We start from the raw sequence: 23,564 nt of genomic DNA on the forward strand, positions 1-23,564 counted from the left end.
GCTACCTAACAATTGTTTTTATTTGCGCCTCTTGCCCTAAGAATGTTGTAAGTTGTAACAACTGTCGTTAGTTATACTGGAAGATTTCATAACTATACTTTTATCCTCCCTCTGTCTAAAAAACTCAAATCCTAGCTATGAATCTGGACAAGCATTTATCCAGGTTCATAGCTATGATTTGATTATTTTTGGGATGGAGGGAGTATATTGTAAAGTAACACTGTGTACTATTTAGTGTCATCTAAAACTACATAGATTATTATTTGCAAACAAATTAGACAAAGTCTAATATTGGGTCAAAAACCATGTACTACGCACTTTTTTCTAACAAACATGAATAATTGATTATAACCCATTATCTTCACTCCATGATATTTTTGTGGGTGGATTTTATACTTGTTGTAAAATACTTAAGGGCATTGCACACATGTGTGTGTGTATCTAATTGATCTCATCTGATGTGAATAATGTCACTTTTTCTTGGGTGCTAGTTAATCTGCTAATTGGCTGGATACATAGTGAATTTAGAGGTTGATTGATTCTCATTATTGGGGGAAAAAAACTATACCTGCCTTTTGAAACAGAGAAATATTGGAAGGTCGATCTATCTATTTATTTATTGTTTTTAGATAATATAATTCATTCCATATTTACTTTAGATAAGCTACAAATTGCGGGATGAATAAGAGTGAATTATAAAATTACATCTTAATTAAAAATAAGAAAACTACTTAAAACCCCACCCTAATGTCATAGATCCATCTATCTGTTCCTCTATATTATTAAGACAACTCGAGAAAAGTCACAATATTCGCTCTAGAGACTTATGAATTCCCAAGTTTGACCATAATTGTACTTATATAAATACTCCCTCCGTTTCATATTATAAGTTGTTTGATTTTTTTCTTAGCCAAACTTCTTTTAAGTTTGATCAAGTTTGTAGAGAAATATAGTAATATTTTCAATACAAAACAAGCATGTTATCAACATATATTCAATATTAAATTTAATGAAACTAATTTAGTGTTGTAGATGTTGTGATGTTGCTATTTTTTTCTGTAAACTTGATCAAACTTAAATAACTTTAGCTAAACAAAAATCAAACTAATTACAATATGAAATAAAGGGAGTATGATATAAGAGTTGTATATTAGATCTACTTACATTTTAATCATAGGAAATGAATTAATTCATGTATAAAATTCCTACATCCCGCCGGGCCCTAATGGGCTTTTAGTTTGCAAATTTTGAAATAGAAAAAGTCCACTTTACATTCCTTTTTCACTATGGGTCAAGTTTCATTCGTGTGCCTCAACTGCAAAACAAGTATATAACGTGCCTAAACTATCAAAATGAGTGCAAATCGAATCCCTCAGCTGTTTTATCTTACATGGCGCTCACATGGCATGTTGACTAAGTCATCATCCTATGTGGCATCAACGTGGCACTTATAGTAAAAAAAAAAAGGTGGGACCCACATGCATGTCATGGGTTGAACTGTACTCTTCCTTCAGCCTACCCTCTCTCCTCTCTTCTTCATCTCTCTTCCTTCACCCTACCCTCTCTCCTCTTTTCTCCATCTCTCTCCCCCTCTTCTCTCTCTTCACTCAATGGTTTCTTGAGCTTGAGACGGTGGCTTGGAATTTTCAATCCTAGGGAGATGGGGTTCAAAGCGAGGGAGGGTGGTGGCCTCTTAGACTTCCTCCACGCGCCACCATCGGCCCACATCACCAGTGATGGTTGTGTCCTCCGACCTTCTCACCGGCGCTGGTGCCTACATACGAGTCCAAAGTAGAGGGTAGAGAGGAGAGAGAGCATTGGGGAGGCTGACTGTAACACCGTGTATGCGTCGCATAAGATGAAGTCCAAATCAACCCCGCCATATGAACGTCATATTAGTCAAAACCGTTGAGGGATTCAATTTGCACTAATTTTGATAGTCAGGGAATACCCAATATCCAGTTTTGCTATTGAGAGATTCAAATGAAACTCGATCCATAATTGAGGGCTCCAAGTAGACTTCTTACTTTCGAAATCTATGGACCAAACAATTTTATCTTTTCGGCCCATACAGCCCATCAGGCGGCCATTCCACCAATGGCCCATATAGCTCTTTCCCCATATTCCCTTCGCCACCGTCACTCCACGAGCGCGACGGCAAGACGGCGGCGCGTGGCGGCGGCGAGACCCATCGAGCGGCGGCGAGCCGACGAGGGAGCGACCACCACGGCCGTGGGGGAGCACGGTACGAGGTGAAGCGGCGGCTGCGGCGAAGTAGTTCGTACTCGAGCCCTAGTCCCGACCTCCAGGCCGAAGCGAAAGCACTCCGGCGCAAAGAGGGGGCCTCGGGGCTCCGGCTAGCCAGCGACCGACCGGCGGCCACCGTGGCGGGATTCAGGAGAGCTCGGGACTCCGCCGCCGCGGCGTCCGACATGCCGTCGTTCCCTTCCTCCGGCGCTTCTCCGCAGAAGCAGCAGCACAACGCCAGGTGCGCGCACACACCCCTCGCCCGCAGCCTGCCTCCCCGCGGCTTCGTTTCTCTCTCGCTCTAGTTCGTTTGCGTGGGTGTTTTGACTGGTACGGGTGGTGGGCAGGAGGAGGCAGCTGATTCGGCAGCAGAGGAAGTCGCTCCCCATCGCCTCAGGTTAGTCGGAGCATATGGGGTTTTGGGCTGTGATTTTGGGGTTGTTTAGTTAAGTTTTACATGAGTTAAATTTGTTGCTGATGATGGTGCAGTGGAGAAGAGGCTTATTGAAGAGGTGAGGAAGAATGACACGTTGATCGTTGTCGGCGAGACCGGAAGTGGCAAGACAACTCGTAAGTTTGTTGCTGCATTTTGCTTTTATCATCACACATTATTGCCTATTGCTTTGTGAGGCTTGCGGTTTTTAGTTTGTGTAGGCCAGCAACTATTATGCCACATTGTATTACTCATATGCTTGTTGAAGTGGTATGTGCTAGTGGCTTGTGGAGTCTGGAACATTGCCACATTGGCAAAATCGTTCTTGTTCAGCCAACCAAAGGAGTATCTGTAGTCAGTTCTCAGCTAAATTTGCGTTAAAGAAATTCTAAAATTCTATTCCCCTAATCTCAGTGGATTGTTGTGCACTAGTGTGTTTGGTCCTTAGGAAGATTGTTTGTGTGGATTTTTTTTTGTCAATAACTGTCAAAATTTCTTTATTTGGTTTATTTTAAGGAGCATATCATCATTGGTTATTGTAGAAACATTTAACGTTACCTAATCATTTATTACATAATCTTTATGCCATTTATTTCAACCTAGCCGACTGACGAAGCACATATTCTTGTGCATTTTATTCTTATGCAGAGTTGCCACAATTTTTGTATGATGCTGGGTTTTGTCAGGATGGAAAAGTCATTGGCATAACTCAGCCTCGAAGAGTTGCAGCTGTTACTGTAGCAAAGCGTGTTGCTGAGGAATGCAATGATCAGTTGGGCAAAAAGGTTGGCTATTCTATTAGATTTGATGATTCGACATCAAATGCAACGAGGATTAAGTACATGACTGATGGTTTGCTTTTAAGGTAATATTATATTTACGGAACTATTAATTATTTGATTATTGTGCGGTTTATTGTTTTATGTAGTTCTTTGATTCCAGCTCATATACTAGTTTCTGTGTTATTTGGAATCTGGGCATAGCAGTTGCCATATACTCTGTCTCTGGCTTGATTGTTGAACCAAAGATTATTTCTTGGACAAAAGGGATACGCCTGGCTTTGCTGAAAGCATAACAGGTTCTACAGAAAATTTGCTGGGCATGCCAGCTTGATTACAAACCGCAAAGCACAGCCATCTAACTGTTAATGCTAAACTAAAACATAGAAGCAAAAATGGGCCAACATTCCCCATGAACAGACATGAACCGAAGATTATTAGATTCACATATATAAGAAAATTGTTCCACCTATTTTTTTCAAGGGATACAACACTGAATTTCTGTATCAAGGATGATGGCTGCTTGCTTATGTTTTTTCTATTATGTTCATATCATAAAAAGTCATTTATGAGTTAGAATTGGTGCAAGTAAAGAAAAACAACGGCTGGATATACATATTTGATGTCACAGTTTGGTGGCACTGATAATCCTTTAGATATCCAAGCATTTTTCTCATATATTTAATATTTTGTAGCAGTAGGCATCCTTACATCTGCATTAGTATAGTTCATTTATCATTTAATTATTTTCTTCAGAGCTAAATATGTACCTTTTTCAATCTTTTTTTTGTTGCTTTTGTACTTTGTAGATTTTAATGTGTGACCTTTTCTTTTTTCTTATATTGCTTTTTTTTTTAGAAAAATCAATAAAGTTCAATTTAACTACTACCTCCGTTTTTTAATAGATGACACCGTTGACTTTTTCTCACATGTTTGACCATTCGTCTTATTCAAAAATTTTATGCAAATGTATAAGATATAAATCACACTTAAAGTACTATGAGTTATAAAACAACTCATAACAAAATAAATTATAATTACGTAAATTTTTTGAATAAGACGAATGGTCAAACATGTGAGAAAAAGTCAACGGCGTCATCTATTAAAAAACGGAGGGAGTATATGTTATCATGTTACAGATGGCTAAGTCTTCTTTATATGTATCGCTTTTTTGTTCTTCTATGTCAATTTCTCTTTCATAATAAAAGTGTTCCCTTGGATTTGCAGGGAGGCACTTCTGGATCCACTTTTGTCTAAGTATAGTGTCATAGTTGTTGATGAGGCACACGAAAGAACTGTACATACTGATGTCTTGTTGGGTTTGCTGAAAAAAGTGCAACATTCCCGATCCATTTATGCCAATAAGAATGGAAAGATTTTGCCTGACATACAACATCAGTCTCAATATTTTACTCTGAAGGCATGCCAAGGAACAAAAATTGATCCTCTAAAACTGATAATTATGTCTGCTAGTTTGGATGCAAAGTGTTTTTCAGATTATTTTGGCAGCGCTAAAGCTGTACATATTCAAGGACGGCAATACCCTGTTGACATACTATACACTTATCAGCCTGAGTCAGATTATCTGGACGCTACACTAGTTACTATCTTTCAGGTGAGCATCTCTTGTAAAAGGTGGATGAATTAGGCAGGAGAATTAGAAATTGAAATCCACACAAAATATGATTTCAGAAAGAAAAACTTTTGTCAGAAAACATTATAAGTGATATGCAATCTTAGCTGGAACTATGTTTCATATTACTGTTGTTTCAACTATGACTTGATATAGTCAGTTCATTGTATAAAAACTTCATACTGAAATGTTTTCTTTTTATAGATCCATTTGGAGGAAGGACCGGGGGACATTCTTGCATTTCTTACTGGCCAAGAGGAGATTGAGTCACTGGACAGACTTATTCAGGAGCGTGCTCGTCAACTTCCACCACAGAGAAGTAAGATATGGACTACACCTATTTACTCATCTCTTCCATCAGAGCAGCAAATGAATGCTTTTAAGCCTGCACCAGCTGGAACTCGCAAGGTAAACCTAATATATTACATTTTTTGGATGTTTACTTCAAAGGTGTAAATCGCAATTTTTGTAGAATGATCCCAGAAAGCAAATAGCGCTTGATGACCTGCAATTTAAAATCTTGCTGGCTTGCTTACAATCTATATTTTCTTTACCGATGAGTTCTTCAACTGCTACTCTTTATGCCTGATGTTCCTTCTGGACATAACTTACTGGTGGGGTTGAATAGGTTGTTTCTAATAAGCAAAACCATACTTCATTAGAGTATGCAGTTGCAAGTTGGGAGAGCATTGGAACAATGTGTTGTCAGATATACGTGTGACCATATTTATGCATGTTGATAGCGATGCAAATTAATTACTAATACCCAAAGTGTACATCATTCCAAGATGCCATATGAATTATGAACTATACTCTGATGATCTGCCGAAATTATTTATCTGCAGTAAATAAAAATAGTTGCACCTTCTAAACAAAAATTATATTAATCCATTTTTCAAGTTTGTTTAGGCTAATACTTAATTAATCTTACTATAATTGTGTGCTTGGTTTTCCGTGTTGGGAGGCAAGGTTCCCAACCTTGTAGTATTATACAATTTGTCTTGATGTTGATTATTCCCTGAAGAAGCATAAGTGTAAACTTATGAGGAATTAAGCATACAAGGGAAATGATTTCCTGTATAGGCTGTCATTCGCTCACTTCTCTGTTGCTTAAGAAAACTAAGTACTCCCTTTGTCCCATAATAAGCAACTTTTAGCATTCAAAATTTGTCCCATAATATAGCAACTTCTCCACCTACCCCCTCATCTCAACCAATTACAACCATCTCCCATTTAATTTTTTCACCTACTTCCTCTGGTCAACCAATCACGACCTTCCTGCATTTAATTCCACCTACTTAATAACATGTACCTAACTCCAAAAACAATATTTTTGGACGGAGGGAGTAGATTTTATGGGAAAAGTTCATGTTGGAATATTATTTATTTTTTTAGCTGTGTTTACCTTTTGAATCTTATGGTAATTATTCTAGGATATTGGGCTTTCCTGATAAATATTACTTGTCAAGAAAACATTACCCCCCCCCCCCCATCCTTGTAAAATGGTAGGTTCGCAGCATTAACTGATGCTCAACTCGTTTCTGTCAGGTGGTTTTAGCAACAAATATTGCAGAGACTTCTGTAACAATACCTGGTATCAAATATGTTATTGATCCTGGGATGGTCAAAGCTCGTGCTTATAATCCTGTAACTGGAATGGAATCTCTGATCATTATCCCTGTTTCGAAAGCACAGGCTCTTCAGAGGAGGTAAATACTTTTAAGCATTTGTAAATCACGTGTGCCTTTTTCTCTTACCTTGTGATCTATATTCAGTGGCCGTGCCGGACGAGAGGGACCAGGGAAGTGCTACCGATTGTTCCAAGAAAGTGAGTTTGATAAGCTGGTGGATTCTACTGTGCCTGAGATCAAGCGATGTAACCTTGCAAATGTTGTACTACAGCTCAAAGCTCTTGGAATTGATGACATCATAGGTTTTGATTTTATGGAGAAACCATCAAGGTAATCTGTTTTTTTTTCTGTTCTTTTAATCTTTTACATGCAAACAACAATATGCTCTGGGCTTCTCAGTATTCACTCTACTTTAATAGCAAGCTGCTTTATTTGGTAACTAAGTTTTCACTATTTTGTGTCAAACCTACTGCAGGACAGCTATTTTGAAATCATTGGAGCAGTTAATTTTATTAGGTGCTCTGACTGATGATTATAAGTTGTCAGATCCAGTTGGTCGTCAGATGGCTAGGCTACCTTTGGATCCAATGTACTCCAAGGCACTAATAGTAGCAAGCGAATTCAAGTGCTTGGAAGAGATGTTGATTGTTGTCTCTATGCTTTCAGTGGAATCTATTTTCTTCAGCCCACGTGAGAAGTTAGAAGAGGTATTATATTCGAATCCTGCGAATGATTAAACCACAAAGTGTTCTTATTTGAGATTATGTTGGTACTGGTATATTCCAGTTATGCTATTCGATCCAAGTTTACTCTTCTTGCAATACCAGGCACTAAATGCCTTTAAGGTTCTAGGTTATTGCTGATTAAGAAATACATTGCACCAAACATATATTTTATAAACACATTTTAAAGTCTAATGAACACTCTATACTGTCATTATACAAGCTTTGGACAAACCAGAACATTATTTAACTCAACACTGCTATACTTGTCTCGTCCATCTTTGGATGGAGCAGAGTTCACCCAGTTCACCCAGTTGTGAACTTGTGATAAAGATAGCAGTTTATTTAGTTATGTTGTGGAATCTTTTACTGTGAAATCCTTTTGAAGTACCTTAAGACCTGAAATTATCATGATTTGTCATTTGCGTATTGACAAGGAAAACTAACATACAACATGTATTTTGATAGGCTACCACTGTTCGGTGATGATAAAGAACTTCAGTTTGTTGCTAACTAAATAGTTCACTTATTGATCCCGAATTCTTATGTAGGCAAGAGCTGCTAGGAAGAGTTTTGAAAGCTCTGAAGGGGACCACATAACCTTGGTGAATGTATATCGAGCCGCTAAAGAATGCTTGGAGAAAAGCAAAAATGCAAATGCCAAAGAGAAAACAATGGAAAAGGCATTGAACAGATGGTGCAGGGAAAATTTCATCAATTACCGGTCTCTAAGACATGCTTGTGATGTTCACAGGTTAGTCAAAATATTGTTCTTGATGGATTCATGAAAAGCTTGAACTATCAACTCAACTGTGAAAAAGATGGCTAGCCGGAGCCCTCAGGGTGTCTTAGCAATGCTGCACTGATCACAAAGCATGGCACTGTATTGTATTTGTAGCATTAGCACTTGAACTATCTGTGGTTGAAGAAACATTTCACCTTATATTAACATTTATTTTAGGACCATTGGAAAATATTCAAAATTTCAAATTAACCTGACATGTTAGACTTTAAGAAATGAAAAGGAACAAAATTCTATCTCGTAAATTTCAGAGTATGGTGCGAGCTTGACATAGGTATTTTTGTTTGTTGCAGCCAAATTCAGGGCCATGTCCAACAAATGGGGCTTAACGTATCATCGTGTGGGGATGACATGGTTCTGTTCCGGAGATGCCTCACAGCTGCTTTCTTCTTGAATGCCGCAATGCGACAGCCAGATGGATCATACAGGTATTACTACGGTTTTCCTCTTTTTCTTGATCTAAATAACTCATCCTAACTATCTTTTCCTGCACTGAAATCCAAGACTACCGCTACAGACTAAAGTTACTGCACACTTAATAGAGAGTTCTTTTGTTGAAGCTAATCACTAACCTGTTGATTGGCAGGGCTCTTGCAACCAGCCAGAGCGTGCAGATCCATCCGTCATCGGTGCTCTTCCAAAAGAAGCCAGATTGTGCCATCTTCAACGAGTTGGTTCGAACGAGTCAGAATTACGTCAAGGACCTGACCCGGATCGATCCCGTGTGGCTGGCTGAACTTGCCCCGCAATATTACGCCACTGAGGATTGATTTTGATCTGCTGCCATAGTTCACTGTAACCTTGTAAACACCAGAGTCTGCTTAGTTAATCACAGTGTCCTGTCCTGGCACTACTCACTAGTGTGGCGTTCAAAGCTGTGAAACACTCATGTCTTTGTTTGAAAGAAAGCTAGTCTCAGTTTTGATCTCCGACTGCATGCTGAAATACATGATGGTTACAGTTCTAGCCCAAACGGGTGTGAGAGAGACTGTTTGCGATAGTCATAAATCAGAGGGTGGGTAAGGAGATTTCAGATAGAACTAGAAGATGGTTTCCTTCTCATTGAAGTTTTATCCATCAGAGGATCTTGGTAGTTCCAATGTTTTTTAGTTACAGCAATGCTTGATGATCTGCTGATCCTAACTCGTCCTACGATCGACATGAGAATCTACAATCTTTACTGGAATTGCTCTGCTGAACTCATGTCTTTCAAATTTGTCCTGAATGTTTTTTCAGAAATAGTACTGCAACAACAGTCATCCAGTACAACTCTACTCTGCTGCTTACACAATTTTCGTGAACTAAAAAACCAATCCGAAACCGATAAAAAAAAAAACCAATTCAACGTATAGGCCGAAACCGATAAGAAAACCAATTCACCGTACAACTGGTATTCCGATGCTGTCACAGCCGTCGGATCAAAATCCGACGGTGCAAGAAGCCGAGTAGGAAAGCGAGAAAGAAAAGATTAAAAAAACAGAGGGGCAAAGTGATAAATACACCACGCATCAACCAAACTTGCGAACCCAAGTAAACCCAAAGCCGCCAACTGCTTCTCTCGCCGCCGCCGCCGCCGCCGCCGCCGCTCACCGTCGCCGGAGAAGAGGGCAGGAGGAGGAGGAGGAGGAGGAGGGGGGAGCCATGGCGCCGGAGCCCGAGGACGACATCATGAACGAGAAGAACCCGCGCCCGCTCGACGAGGACGACATCGCCCTCCTCAAGACCTACGTGAGTGCCCCGCAGATCGGATCGATCCCCCTCTCGTCTTCTCCTCCTAGGGTGGAAATTCTTCGGCCGATCTGAGCTTGATTCACGGGTTAGGGTCCCCTTGTTCCGTAGCCATGGAGTCGCGCTCGTGGTAGATCTAGGGTTTTCGATCTCTCGTGCTCGCGTTACTACCTGCCGCACTCGTTGGCGACAACTATCATGATTTTGTGCAGAGAATCAGTTCTTCCGCATGCTCAGGATGAAATTCGTTTAGTTGGATTTCGGTACATAGCCATAGCTCTGTGAAACCTAGTCCATCAGATATTTTCTCTGCATATTCATCTCCTTTCTGTTGCATTTTCCTCTCTATAAAGAGCTTCACTTCAGGTTGCACTAGTTAGTTAGTTAGTTCCCACTTTTCTTTATCCCGCAATTAGCGTGTGCGATAGGACCCTAAAACATTCATCTCATTGTATAATTTTGCTAAATTCTGCCGTGTTAATTTAGGCATCTAGCTGAATTTGCTAATTTTATACTGGTCTATTGCTTAACAGGGTCTTGGACCTTACTCGACCAGCATTAAGAAGGTTGAGAAGGAAATCAAAGAGATGGCGAAGAAGATAAATGATCTCTGTGGTGTGTGCTCGTCAAATTCTTTGCTTCTCAATTTAAATATAACTGTGCTACAGGTGCTTGCGCTATTCCAACTTGCTGCAACATGCTCATCTGAACTGTTAATGAATTGCAGGAATTAAAGAGTCTGACACTGGATTGGCTCCACCTAGCCAGTGGGACCTTGTATCCGATAAGCAGATGATGCAGGAGGAGCAACCCCTGCAGGTAATGCTTGACGTTCACCTAACTGACTTTTTGGTTTTATTGCATTCAAATGCATACTGTCAATATTCCCTGTGCTTCCTCATGCCTTCTACTAATAAGCGTCCTTCTGCAAGGTTGCAAGATGCACAAAGATCATCAGCCCTAACACGGACGATGCTAAATATGTCATCAATGTCAAGCAAATTGCGAAGGTGAGTCATGCTTTTATTACTTGCCAGCCTTTCTCTGTGGAGGTTCATATAAAAAAGAGTACTTCTGGAGGTTTATCGCTGATTTTCTCTGATATTTTATCTATGGGACATTGCAGTTTGTGGTTGGGTTGGGCGACAAGGTCTCCCCCACTGATATCGAGGAAGGAATGCGGGTTGGGTAGGTTTCTTTCTCACTCTATAGCATGTCCTATTATCTTTACTTCAACTGTGCTTGAAAGAAATTATGCTTACCATCAGTTCATTCGACACATAGTGCTAGGAGCATACTGTTTAAAAACCAAGCTGTAACATATTAAATTGATAACCATGCTAGTTCTAGTGGCAAATCTGTAGTGCTGATATGATGAGATGAAAAGTCAGTATTTGCTAAGAAGCATTTTGAGATAATAACTACCATTGAAGTTTTTTAGCACAAGATAAAATATGCTACTTTATGGTAGTTATCGTTGCAGCAAGGAGCAATATTGCTGTCTGTTCCATTCTTGATGCCATTAAGCTTTGGCCATATGCACCACTTAGTGATGCATTCTTCCATATATCATATAAAAAAGTGTCATTTGACTAGTTCCTAAACTCTTTTGATCAAATTTGATGGGAGAATTAGAAATAATAGTAAGCACATCCTTTTTCTGTTCCACATATGTTGTTTGCATTGCACTTGTGTGATGCTGTTCTTGAAGTAATTATATTATCAATTGGATTGTATTGTTTCTCATCCTGTGTATCATACAGAGTTGATCGAAACAAGTACCAAATTCAAATTCCTTTGCCACCAAAGATTGATCCCAGCGTTACCATGATGACTGTGGAAGAAAAACCAGATGTGACTTACAATGATGTTGGTGGATGCAAGGAGCAGATTGAGAAGATGCGTGAGGTGGTTGAGCTTCCTATGCTTCACCCAGAAAAGTTTGTCAAACTTGGTATCGATCCTCCTAAGGGAGTACTGTGTTATGGCCCTCCTGGAACTGGGAAAACACTTCTTGCTAGGGCAGTGGCCAACCGCACGGATGCTTGCTTTATTCGAGTCATAGGAAGTGAGCTAGTTCAGAAGTATGTTGGTGAGGGGGCCCGCATGGTTCGGGAACTCTTCCAAATGGCACGATCGAAGAAGGCTTGCATTGTCTTCTTTGATGAAGTCGATGCCATCGGTGGTGCTCGCTTTGACGATGGTGTTGGTGGTGACAATGAGGTCCAGCGCACTATGCTTGAGATTGTTAATCAGCTTGATGGATTTGATGCCAGGGGAAACATCAAGGTCCTCATGGCCACCAACAGGCCCGATACCTTGGACCCTGCATTACTACGTCCAGGGCGTCTGGACAGGAAAGTTGAGTTTGGCCTGCCAGACCTGGAGGGCCGGACCCAGATCTTCAAGATCCACACTCGCACCATGAACTGCGAGCGGGACATCCGGTTTGAGCTGCTCGCTCGCCTCTGCCCCAACTCCACTGGTAAGTGCCGGGAATTCTTGCATGACAGAATCCAGTCTCTGGCTAGTTTCTGTTCCATGTCATTTATCTTTAACCTCCTTTTTTTTTTCTCACGTTTGGCTATTTGTGTTTGTTGGAACAGGGGCCGACATACGGAGTGTGTGCACGGAGGCTGGCATGTACGCCATCCGCGCTCGCAGGAAGACGGTGACAGAGAAGGATTTCTTGGACGCGGTGAATAAGGTGATCAAGGGTTACCAAAAGTTCAGCGCAACGCCCAAGTATATGGTGTACAACTAGAGGGCACTGACCTTGATTTCCCGTTTCTTCCTGTGCCCCTCCTTTGGACCTTCAGAAAGATTGAGCCTGTTTGTTTCCCTTTCTTACTCAAAAGAAACCTGGGCTGTTTTCTGCATCATATGACACGCTGGGATAATCTTATCTTTAGAATATTGAAAGATCACAATGGGAGGATGCGATGTGCCCTACACTACACTGCCGCTCTTGTGCTAGACTGACGTTACGCTCTCCCTCTCCTTTCATGTCTTGTGTCGGTATCGTATCTTTTGTGTCGTAATTGCTTGACTGGAAGGGGTCAAGGTGATGCCGGACAGCACGAGCAAAGGAACTTTTTCACTAGGACACGAACAAGGCAACTTTTTTTTACTAGGATGGTCAAATGGATAAGGCATTTCGCGAAAAAGATGGTCACGACCAGTAAAGTTGTGGATTTGATCACCAGTATTTTCTTTTTCTTGACATAGGTGGTGTATGAAAGTCATGAAGGTAAAGATGAAGATTGATGAAGATTAAGTGTTTCACGTAAAATAAGGTGTTAATAACTTGTTATTAATTGAGTTTTAATTATTACAAACTTGTAAAATAAATTAATCTGATATTTTAAACAACTTTCATCATTTTAAACACGAAACACAACGCATCATTTTAATCCAAAAGTTTGTCTCCAACTTTCATAAGAATAGTAGTACAGCGCAAAGGCTCGTATACACGTCTGCTCACTTACCTACATAAGAACGTACACGCATACCATTATATTACACATAAATACTTTCGAAGACAAACGACATGTCTATTGACTGACGAGATTAGTGTGTCCTTTAGGCCGTGTTTATATTCAAACTTTTTTCTTCAAACTTCTAATTTTTTCGTCACATCAAATATTTGAGCACATGCATAGAGTATTAAATGTGGAAAAAAAAATAATTACACAGTTTGCATGTAAATCACAAGACGAATCTTTTGAGCCTAATAACACCATGATTTGGTCATGTGGTGCTATAGTAAACATTTACTAATGACAGATTAATTAGGCTTAATAGATTTGTCTCACAGTTTACAGGCGGAATCTGTAATTTGTTTTATTATTAGTCTACGTTTAATACTTTAAATGTGTGTCCGTATACGACGAACTAAACACAGCCTTATACCATATATAAATAAGGGAAAATTGGAACCATGCCATTATAATTTTGCAAAGTTTGAGATATGCCATCCTGACCCACATGTCATTGACTCATGTGGGTCCTACATGTCATTGAGATACCGATGACATATCTCAAACTTTACAAAATTATAATGGCATGGTTCCAAATTACCCTATAAATAAATACTTTCGAAGACCAAAACAACATGTATATTGACTGACGAGATTACTATGTGTCTTGTGTTCCGTTATCAATCATTAACCGTTAATATGAGTATTTGTGCCAAATCGAATGTGCTGAGTTTTTAACCTTACTAGTATTGTTTTGTACTTTTTGAAACACAGGACAAACGTAGACACTCACAATACATACACACTTACCTTGAAAGATGAAGTCATCACATGTGCCTTTGCTATCGACGATTACATCGTCTAGAATAAATAGTCATGAAGTCTTAAATTTAGAATGGGTGCCACATCTGCTACTAGTATACAGTACACTCTAACGCACGGAGGCGAGCGATTCCGTCGCATGACAAAAACAATTATTTCATCCGTTTTAAAATATAAGTATTTTTAGTTTCTGATACAATCTTCAAGATGCTACTTTAACCAACAATATATATAAAAGTAAAATATTTTAAATAAAAAGAGTTGCATATTATGATAACTTGTTTAATGATAAATTTAGTAATATCAATTTTTATATGATTGATTATTTTATTAATAGTCAAAGTTAAAAATATTTGACTTATCACTCTACTAAGGCCATGTTTAGTTCCCCAAAACTTTTCCTAAAAACATTACATCGAATCTTTGGACACATACATGAAGCATTAAATATAAATAAAAAGAAAAACTAATTAAATAGTTTGCATGTAAATCGTGAGGCGAATCTTTTGAGCCAAATTAGTCTATGATTAGCCATAATTGTTACAATATCCCACATGTGCTAATGACGGATTAATTATGCTCAAAAGATTCATCTCATGGTTTCCAGATGAGTTATAAAATTAGTTTTTTTTATTCGTGTCTAAAAATATCTTCCATCATCCAGTCAAACATTCGATGTGACACCTAAACATTTTCATTTCACGGAGCCCTAAATTTGGAGACGGATGGACTAGTCCAAAACAACAGCGGCGCAGTCGCGCACCACACCACCTTCCGAGACGGGCTTGCACAAAACCGTCGTGAGGTCAGGTCAGGTCGTCTCCGTCTTCCCCCAAGCCGAACCACTTTGACTCGTCAAGCCGCCGCTGATATCATTTGCTAGTCCCACCCCCGCACGCGGCACGCGGCTTTCCGCTCCCCTTTCTTTTTCTCCGCTCTCCCCGCGGCTATTCCGGGGCGTTGCCAGTGACATGACATCCCGGTGTTGGTGCGGGGTGCGACCGATCGAGAGATGTGGCGCAAAAGCCCCGGCATTTCGCGGCGGATGACTGGTTGCTGCCGCCCGCGTCTCCTGCTTGCTGCCTCGTCCCGGTGCCCCGCCTGTCTCGTCTCGTCCCTCCAAATCTGCGACTTTCCCATCAAAAGCGAAGCATCTGCTGCGTACAACACCCACCTGCGCTGCGTGTAACATCCATCATCGGTCGTAATTTCCTCGCCCATGATGGGGCAGTGGCGGACCGGGTGAGTCCGGTGGTGACGTCATCGGGTCTCGGTAGGAGTAGTACTAGCTACAGGTGGCCTCTTTTGGTTGATACTGCGTGTCCCCAACCTCGTGCGCACAAGACAATGCATTATTTTTTAAAAAAAAAAAAGCACTCTCGGTCTGTGCATGTACAGTGGTATTTGTGCGTGTGACGTCTTTCGTAAAATTGGGAGAAAAAGAAGGAAAAAAAAAACGCCGAAGAATGAAGCGAACGCCCGCCCTCGGACCAACCAACCTCGCCGCGACGGCACGGCGGACGGCTACGGGATTATTACCTCGTCGCGTGATCCGCCGCGTTCCCGACGTGAGAGGCGGACGAGGCCGCGATTGGTGGTCGTGACAGCTACCGATATAGGGAAGGGTTCGCGCGCGATGGCGTTGCGGATCTCTGAACTTGTCAATTGTCTGCGCCCCATGGGCACGGGACGATACGCGTTTCTCCCACCAAACCAAACCAAAGCGTTTGGGTTTCCAAGTGAAGTGACGGGGCCAATATTTCACAATTTCCCACCGTTCCCACTGCGCGAGCACTTGAGTTGGTCAGATGAACATCAAGTGGAAATTAATTAAGCTCACCCACTCATACATAAAGGCTGTAATTTCGTCCGCACGAAATTAATAATGTTTCTGTTACGGACGCAGTACTTCATTCGTTAAAGAAAAAAACAAAAGTACCACGGAATGTAATTCATCTTAATACTATAAATATGGACAGAATATATCACATTTGATATTACGTTTAATTTTTAAAAATCAAAGGGAGTAATGATGGTGCAATGATTGGAAGTACTGTGAAACAAAGACGACAAAGTAGTTACGGCAGTAACTAAGCTAGGGTGGTAGGAGTAATTATCAAACAAAGACGACGAAGTAGGAGTAATTAAGCACTATCGTGACTATTCGTCTTAAAATTATAAATTGAGATTATTTTTTTATAATAAAACAAATCATAATAAAATACATAATTTTTATATAAGATGAATGATTAAAATTTACGTGAAAAGTTAACGACATCATATATTTTAGGACGGATGGAGTACATTTTACGGGTACTCTCTCCATCCCTAAATATCATATTCAGATTCGTAGTATTAGAATATACACTATTCACCAAAAAACCCTTTAATGTCGTGCATTAGTGACTTGGGACGACAACTAGAAATGTAAGGATCACCATCACTTGACGATAAAATGTCAAGGCAAAGGCCAGTCTTGTACCACTCGGAGGCCGGTGCACGCCGGCCGGCCGGCAGGCAGATGACCCCAAAATCATGAACCGATGCGTGCGATCGGTACTGCACAAGGAGAAATTCCAATCTGCCAAACGTATACAACACCATGAAGCACGGTGCCAAAAGATTCAAATGTGTGTGATTCTGGTCTCTTCGGTGTCCATCAAGCGTGACATTTCACATTTCCAAGGGAGGGTTTCAGACTTTCAGGGTTGGGATGGACTGGTCTATCTTCCATTTTCTGCTCTAAAAAAACACACACCGCCCTGTACGTTTGGGACTCATACAGGATGCAGCTTTAGTTGAATTATTCAAAGTTCAAGTCAAACAAAGAAATTAAGGAACAAAAACAAACGTGATCGTTTATTGTTTTGCAACATGATACAGATTGTCTGATTTGAGCATCCGATGGTTAATCTAAGGAGGTGACCATTTTACTCTTCAAAGAGGTAGTATGCCAATGTTGACCTAATTACCTATTTGAGTCGCCCACTCCTGTTGTATTCAAAATAAGGTCATATTATTGTGAGTCACTTCCAACAAATTTGGAAGAAACAAATTCAAATGGACAGAGATCAATATCCCACGTTTTTTTTTTGAAATACAAATATGTTGCTACATTTTGTCTCCACTTTGAAAGTTGACAACCTGTCTTCACACCAAAATCATTTTTATGTGTAGTTGACATGGGAGGCACACAATTCATGCACACCAGCTTCCTCGCATGATCAGGACCAGAGTAGCAAAACAGTTATCCATTAACGATTTCCTTTTTGTTTGTCTAAACCCAAAGGATATCATAGCCTCATGAGCTCATCATTACGGTTACGGGTATGTTTGGATCCTAGGCTTTTATATACCTAGCAAGACTTGGCATCTGTTAGAAAGATAAAAGTGCTCGTTTTACAGGAAATGTCAGATGGGTCAAGGAAAATCTTGCTACGCGAGAATCAGCTCTCCTTCGTCGATGGCAATTGTTGCAATTGAGGCACCAAAGGCCATGAAATTAACTAGTAGTAACAACGTTAAACAGCTCATTCTAGCAAGAACGACAAAAAGAACAGGCATTAAAATTTAAAAGTACTCTTTGTTACGAAAGGTATTAATTATTAAAAGAACTCTTGACTGCCCTATCTTGTGATTTTGTTCAGTTTTACAAATTGGTAGTACTATTTTAGTATTAACCAAATCACCGGAGGGGAGAGTTTCTCCACCTGAATATATTGAGCCAAATGATCTTACACAGGGCAGGCTTCACCTGCGCAAGCGCAAAGCCCTAGAGGATAGAAGAAGAAAATACACGGGGAATATGAGCTTGCTGCTTTGCAACCTAAGCGGTATAGCTAAGCTTACTCATCAAGGGCCGATAGATAGAGCTGCTCTTGTTGCTAATGGAGAAAGATTGGAGTGAAGTTTAGTAAGCTTTCAAAATGATCTTACACAGGGCAGGCTTTTCCCGCGCAAGCGCAGGGGCCCTGGAAGATAGAAAAAGAAAATACACAGGGAATACAAAGGAAAACATCCCAAAATATAACGATTGACGAACTACACCTGCAAAATTACCCAGCCAACAACCAAAACAACCTAAAGCTAACACCCCAACTTATCAACAACCACTCGTCACACAGCCACAAGCATGCCGAATTAGATGAATGGCCAACGAAAGGCTGTGAAAATCCAAGGCCACCCATATGAAGCCATCAAGAAGCTAACTTGGTCTTGTTGCTGTTTGGATGAGAGCCCACCGACGTCCTTTGGGGGAAGAAAGCCCAGGAGGAGGGAGGGCCACTGAAGGTTGCGTCCAAAGGCCACCCGCATTGAGTCTTCTTCAATCAAGCTTTATCAAATTGCTTGTTAGATCAACGCTCTCCAACACCCTTTAAGGGAACAAAGCCTCAAAGGAGGAAGAACCGCTGATCCTTGAGGTCGTGGACATCGCAAGGAAGAGGATGGAGATGAGCAGGGAGCTAAACAAAAGGAAAATGGCCAAGGGAGAATCTCACTGATGGAAGAACATCAACCGCGACCATGGAGGGGGCATAGAACAGAGGCCAATCAAGCTGCTAGAGGAGCACAAGTTCCAAAACAGACACCTAAACCATTAGTCAAGAGCATGCTGGAATTGAATATTGAGATGTTAATAGGGAAAGACACCAGCAAACTCAAGAATGATGGAACAGGACCAAGATTAGATCGGGGAAGAAAGAGGGCGCAAGAACAGATTAGATCGGGGAGGAAAGAGGGCGCAAGAACAAGGGCACTAGTGGGAGGGGAAGGGGAAGAGGTTTGTTGCAACCAAGCTAGGGACAACGAGAGTGCCGTGTCGCAGCTAGAACATGCGTAGGGGGTCACCGCTGCCACAGTAGCAATGGATCCGAGCAACACCGGCCGCGAAGGCGGCGGAAAAGGGCGCCAGCGCCTGTCACAGCCTCCAACACCAACTTGGCCACCGTCAATGAAGATAGAGGCACCAGATCTAGCAGAGAGGAGCCAAGGTCCCGCCGCCGACCACCCCACGCCGTCGTCGACTCGTCCTAGCTCCCAAAGCACAAACGCCGGCCGAGGGCGGCTGGAGGGCCAGATCTGCACCACCGGCCCTCGCAGCACCACGCTTTGCCGCCACCGCCCCCGAGCCGAAGCCCGTTGAAGCCACGGCCGTTGCCATCCTAGATATGGTCACGGGCTCTGACCAGATCGAGGGATTAGGGGGAGAGGAAGGCCTAGTTGCCGCCATTCTTACAGCCATGATGTCTAGAGGCTTGCTCGGGCGGCGGCGAGGTGGAGGTAGGAAGGAGGCGGGGTAGCAGCGAGCTGGCGAGTCACCGTCCGTGTCGCTCCAGCCCTAGGATTCCTTACCATTTTCTTTTGTTTCATCCAAAATTATCACTGTCTAAAATTTAAAATAAAAGTACAAAGAAAGGTGATACATAACTGATTGACAATCACTTAGCCACGCATGCTAGTCGAGAAAAATCGAATGTACCTTACGCACGAAAGGCTAACGACTAGCATCACACAGATGTAACTACCTAGTTTTTACTACCCTCTTGTAGTATTACAATGTCGTGAATGGACTAATAAACACAGTAAATTAACCACCGGCAATCCCCAAGTATTTACAAAGGTATATATATATTTCCTCTCTCAGTGATATATAAGGCTACGTAATTACGTAAGTCACTGAATGTATATTAGAGCGATGAAATAATAGGACACACATATATTATGAAGGTGACAAATTATCAAATATCCCGATTACGGTCAGTAAGGGTCTTTTGCAGTACTGCACAGTAGAAATGCTCGCTGACATGTTGGCCCGTAGAGGATCTGGATTGCATCCTAAGAGCAAGTATAATAGTAGGCTATAAGTCGGCTAAATGCTGATGTGGAGGAGAGAAGAGAGGAGAAGCGGGCTGTAAACTTACAGCGGCTTGGACACAAGAACCAAGAAACTCTGTGAGAAAGACAAGTAGGCCATGTAATAATTATAAAGAGCTAACTATTATATAGGTAGACTAAAAGAAGACTATAAAGAACTTTATAGAATACAGGTCGACAGTATTATTAGCCTTGCTCTAATATTCGTGGACGATTAATTACACTCCGGTTGCAAATTCAGCATGCTGCCCACACACAGTGTCCTGTGTCCTCCCCCGCCCGCCAGTTGGATGCTTCCCGGATCCCGGTGCCCGCCGTCTCATCCGATCCAACGAAGAAAGAAGAGAAAGAAAGCCCGCGAGTTCGAGTCAAACCGGGCGACCCAAACGTTGTCCTCTTTCCTTGAACCCAACCACTTGTTGACAAAGTCCATCTCCCGCCACATTCCACCCCGGATCCTCTACATCTTCAACACCGCAACAACGGTGACACACGAAATGGCTCCATCGTTACAGCATATTTTTGCAAATGAAATATAATTTGTTAATAAAAGGGCGGTTCAGATTGTAGCCAAAATAAAACCTTACTAAACTTTGGTAAGTTAACATTATCCAAATTTTGGCAAGATTTTTTTTATGTATTTACTAAAGTTTGGTAAAAGCTAAATGTGGACATATCTTTGGTAACTTTGCTAGAAATATAGTATGGTTGAAAATATCATCAATATGAAACAGCCCAAAAACTTTTATATACGTGTTTTAGCAATTAAAAAAGGAAATAAATTATGTTAAAAAACCTTAAAATTAAACTCAAAATTTAAATTTAAGGTTAAAAGTTAAAATTTTACGGATGATAAGCATAAGCGAAAAGATGAGACCGGTTGGCTTCGTTGCCACATAAGATCCGGCTACTCTCCCCCACGTAGCCGCCTCGCCTCACCTTCAAATACGAGCTGCCTCCACTGCCTCGCCCACCATTACTACTTCCTCTCCTTCCTTCTCTTCTTGCCAAGCTCAAGCTGATCAAGCCAAGAAGCTAGCTAGCTATGTCGTCTTCGCCGCCGACGAGCGCGATGGCGGCGGGAACGTCGTCGTCGTCGGGAGGCGGATCTGGGCCGTTGGTGGTGAGCAACGGCGTGCTGCTCGCCGCGGTCATCTTCCTGTTCATGGTCGTCGTCTTCGTCTTCCTCCTCTACCTCTACGCCAAGAGATACCTCGGCGCGAACCCGCTGCTCGCCCCCGTCTCGCCCTCCTCCCGCTTCCTCTTCCTCGACGCCTCCCCGTTCCCGCGCCGCGGGTTGCCGGCGGCCGCGCTGCGGGCGCTGCCCGTCACGGTCTACGCGAAGCCCGCGGCGGCGCGCGGCGAGGAGGCGCTCGAGTGCGCGGTGTGCTTGTCCGAGGTGGCCGACGGCGAGAAGGTGCGGATGCTGCCCAAGTGCGACCATGGATTCCACGTCGAGTGCATCGACATGTGGTTCCATTCCCACGACACCTGCCCGCTCTGCCGCGCGCCCGTGGGGCCCGACGCCGGCGGCGAGGGGCTGCCGCGCGTGCCGCGGGAGGAGCCGGCTGCCATGGACTTCCCCATGTTCCCCACCAACGTCCTCTTCTGGGGCACCGCCCACGACGACGTCGCCAACGCCGGTGACCGCCACCCGTTCCACCCCCCGCCGCCGCCGCCGCCTCTCATGGCCGCGCCCTCCACGAGCTCCTCGGCGTCCGCGCGCAGGAAGGAGAGCCTCGTCATCGACATCCCGTCGCGCTCTGCCGCCGCCGCCGCGGCGGACTCCGTCACGTCGTCCTCCGCCTCGACGCCGCTGCCGGCGAGCAGGATGGCGGACGACATGAGGTCGCCGGTGTCGGCGCGGCTGCGGTCGCTGCGCCGCCTCCTCAGCAGGGGCAAGCAGGCCGTGGTCGGACCGTCCTTCAGCCCGCGCGGCGGCGGCGACATCGAGCAGGGGCTCGCCGGCGCTCCGCCGAAGACGCCCAAGACGCCGCCGCCGGCGAACTGATCCTTCTCCCCGGAGCTCCGAGATGCATTGGCTCGCCTCGCCGATCACCGGAGCGTACACATGTGTTCATTCTTTCTTTCCTACTATTCTTTTCTGATATTTTCTTTTACATTTCAAAAAAGAAAAAAAAAGAAGAAATTTTGATGAGAAACTCTCATGTAAAAAGAAGATGACAACATTACTGTAAGTTGATTCTTGGTGATTGGGGGATAAAATTGATGAATTTGTTCAATTGTCCATGAGATTGTTCAATTGTTCTTACTTTCTTACTTATCTTTGCCTAGATGTGAAATTGTCTGAAAAGGTTTATGTGTTTCAGTTAAACACTGCTTCTTCTTCTTCTTCTTCAGAAGTCAGCAGTCTGAATTCCTACTGTCACTGACAATCTGATCCCAGAAACACGATATTAGAAATGAATGTATTTGGTTAGGAGCCGAAATTCAAAAGATAATTCCTAAACAAACACATCAGCAAGAGAGAAGAAAAAGAAGGCTCAAAATGGAATTATGCCTAACAAAGTACATCAACTGTACGTTCGGCTAGAATATGAAGTGTGTAGGAGACAACCTCTGCGCTTTTTAGGCAAAAGAGTTGGTTTCTGCTGATGAAAACTTCTTCATGTAGGCCCCAATGACCCCAACTATACGATCATTTTCTTTTCAGAAATTTTGATAGCTATATTCAGAAATATGCATCAAGAAACGAGAGCACGAACAATTGTTCAGTGCTTAACATACATTTGCTGCAATGCAGCGGCCTCACTAGTTTTCAGTCGCTTCAAGTATCACCTCATCTAATCACAGTTTAAGATATCCAGCTGCCTTCATGGATAACACAAATTCCAGCATCCAAAATATGAAAAATATCAAACCCTTGACAGTGCCTGAGAGTTTCTTTCCGTGAAGCGATTATTCTGCTCGTTTCAGCACAATGGATTTGCCGATCAAACACGACACAGTCTCAGTCTCACCGTGTGTTTGCACACAAAAAAAAGTCGATGCGATTCGATGCAAAAACTTTGACCCTTCCTCACTCTGATTAATTTTGGCTTACTTTTTTCCCCCTCTTTCTGACACAAGTTGCACTTGACTATGCTCCATTCGTTTTGTGCGTCACTGCGTGTCTCTGAATTTCCAAGCAAACGAGCTAAGCTAGCCGTCAGTCAGGTCAGTCAACGACATGTGATCTTATGTAACAGTAACAATACTACGTGTGCATTTTATAAAATTGTTATTAATTAGCTTTAGCTGCATGCGGATTAAGTCGTGGCGTCCAATCGCCTGCACGATTAGGATGTCAGTACAGGAGAAAATGGGGGAAGTTTCTTGGATGCAAGTAAAGTACTCGGCTGGAGTCAGAGACGGTTGAATGCGAGAAGAAACAGGGGAAGGAGGAATTTCTGA

General features: G+C 42.4%; 3 protein-coding genes across 3 annotated transcripts; all 3 read left to right on the top strand.

Annotated features, from left to right (window-relative positions):
* Positions 1 to 2,153: 2,153 nt before the first annotated feature.
* Positions 2,154 to 9,174, top strand: LOC4340375 (pre-mRNA-splicing factor ATP-dependent RNA helicase DEAH10). The gene is made up of 12 exons (XM_015785675.3): positions 2,154 to 2,488; positions 2,595 to 2,644; positions 2,737 to 2,817; positions 3,329 to 3,545; positions 4,687 to 5,074; positions 5,297 to 5,500; positions 6,641 to 6,801; positions 6,868 to 7,053; positions 7,199 to 7,430; positions 7,997 to 8,199; positions 8,541 to 8,675; positions 8,834 to 9,174. The coding sequence occupies exons 1-12, from the start codon at positions 2,433 to 2,435 to the stop codon at positions 9,015 to 9,017; spliced, it is 2,097 nt and encodes a 698-aa protein (XP_015641161.1). The 5' UTR covers positions 2,154 to 2,432; the 3' UTR covers positions 9,018 to 9,174.
* A 595-nt stretch (positions 9,175 to 9,769) lies between these two features.
* LOC4340376 (26S proteasome regulatory subunit 7A-like) lies at positions 9,770 to 13,246 on the top strand. Its single transcript, NM_001402773.1, has 7 exons — positions 9,770 to 9,975; positions 10,509 to 10,590; positions 10,703 to 10,794; positions 10,908 to 10,985; positions 11,102 to 11,163; positions 11,739 to 12,460; positions 12,582 to 13,246. Exons 1-7 carry the CDS (start codon positions 9,889 to 9,891, stop codon positions 12,737 to 12,739), a joined length of 1,281 nt encoding a protein of 426 aa, NP_001389702.1. The 5' UTR covers positions 9,770 to 9,888; the 3' UTR covers positions 12,740 to 13,246.
* A 7,876-nt stretch (positions 13,247 to 21,122) lies between these two features.
* Positions 21,123 to 22,398, top strand: LOC4340377 (RING-H2 finger protein ATL3). Its single transcript, XM_015786199.3, has one exon. The coding sequence runs from the start codon at positions 21,196 to 21,198 to the stop codon at positions 22,159 to 22,161; it is 966 nt and encodes a 321-aa protein (XP_015641685.1). The 5' UTR covers positions 21,123 to 21,195; the 3' UTR covers positions 22,162 to 22,398.
* Positions 22,399 to 23,564: the final 1,166 nt, after the last annotated feature.

This window comes from Oryza sativa, chromosome 6 (assembly GCF_034140825.1).
Source record: "Oryza sativa Japonica Group chromosome 6, ASM3414082v1".
In the NCBI taxonomy this organism is placed as follows: Eukaryota; Viridiplantae; Streptophyta; class Magnoliopsida; order Poales; family Poaceae; genus Oryza; species Oryza sativa.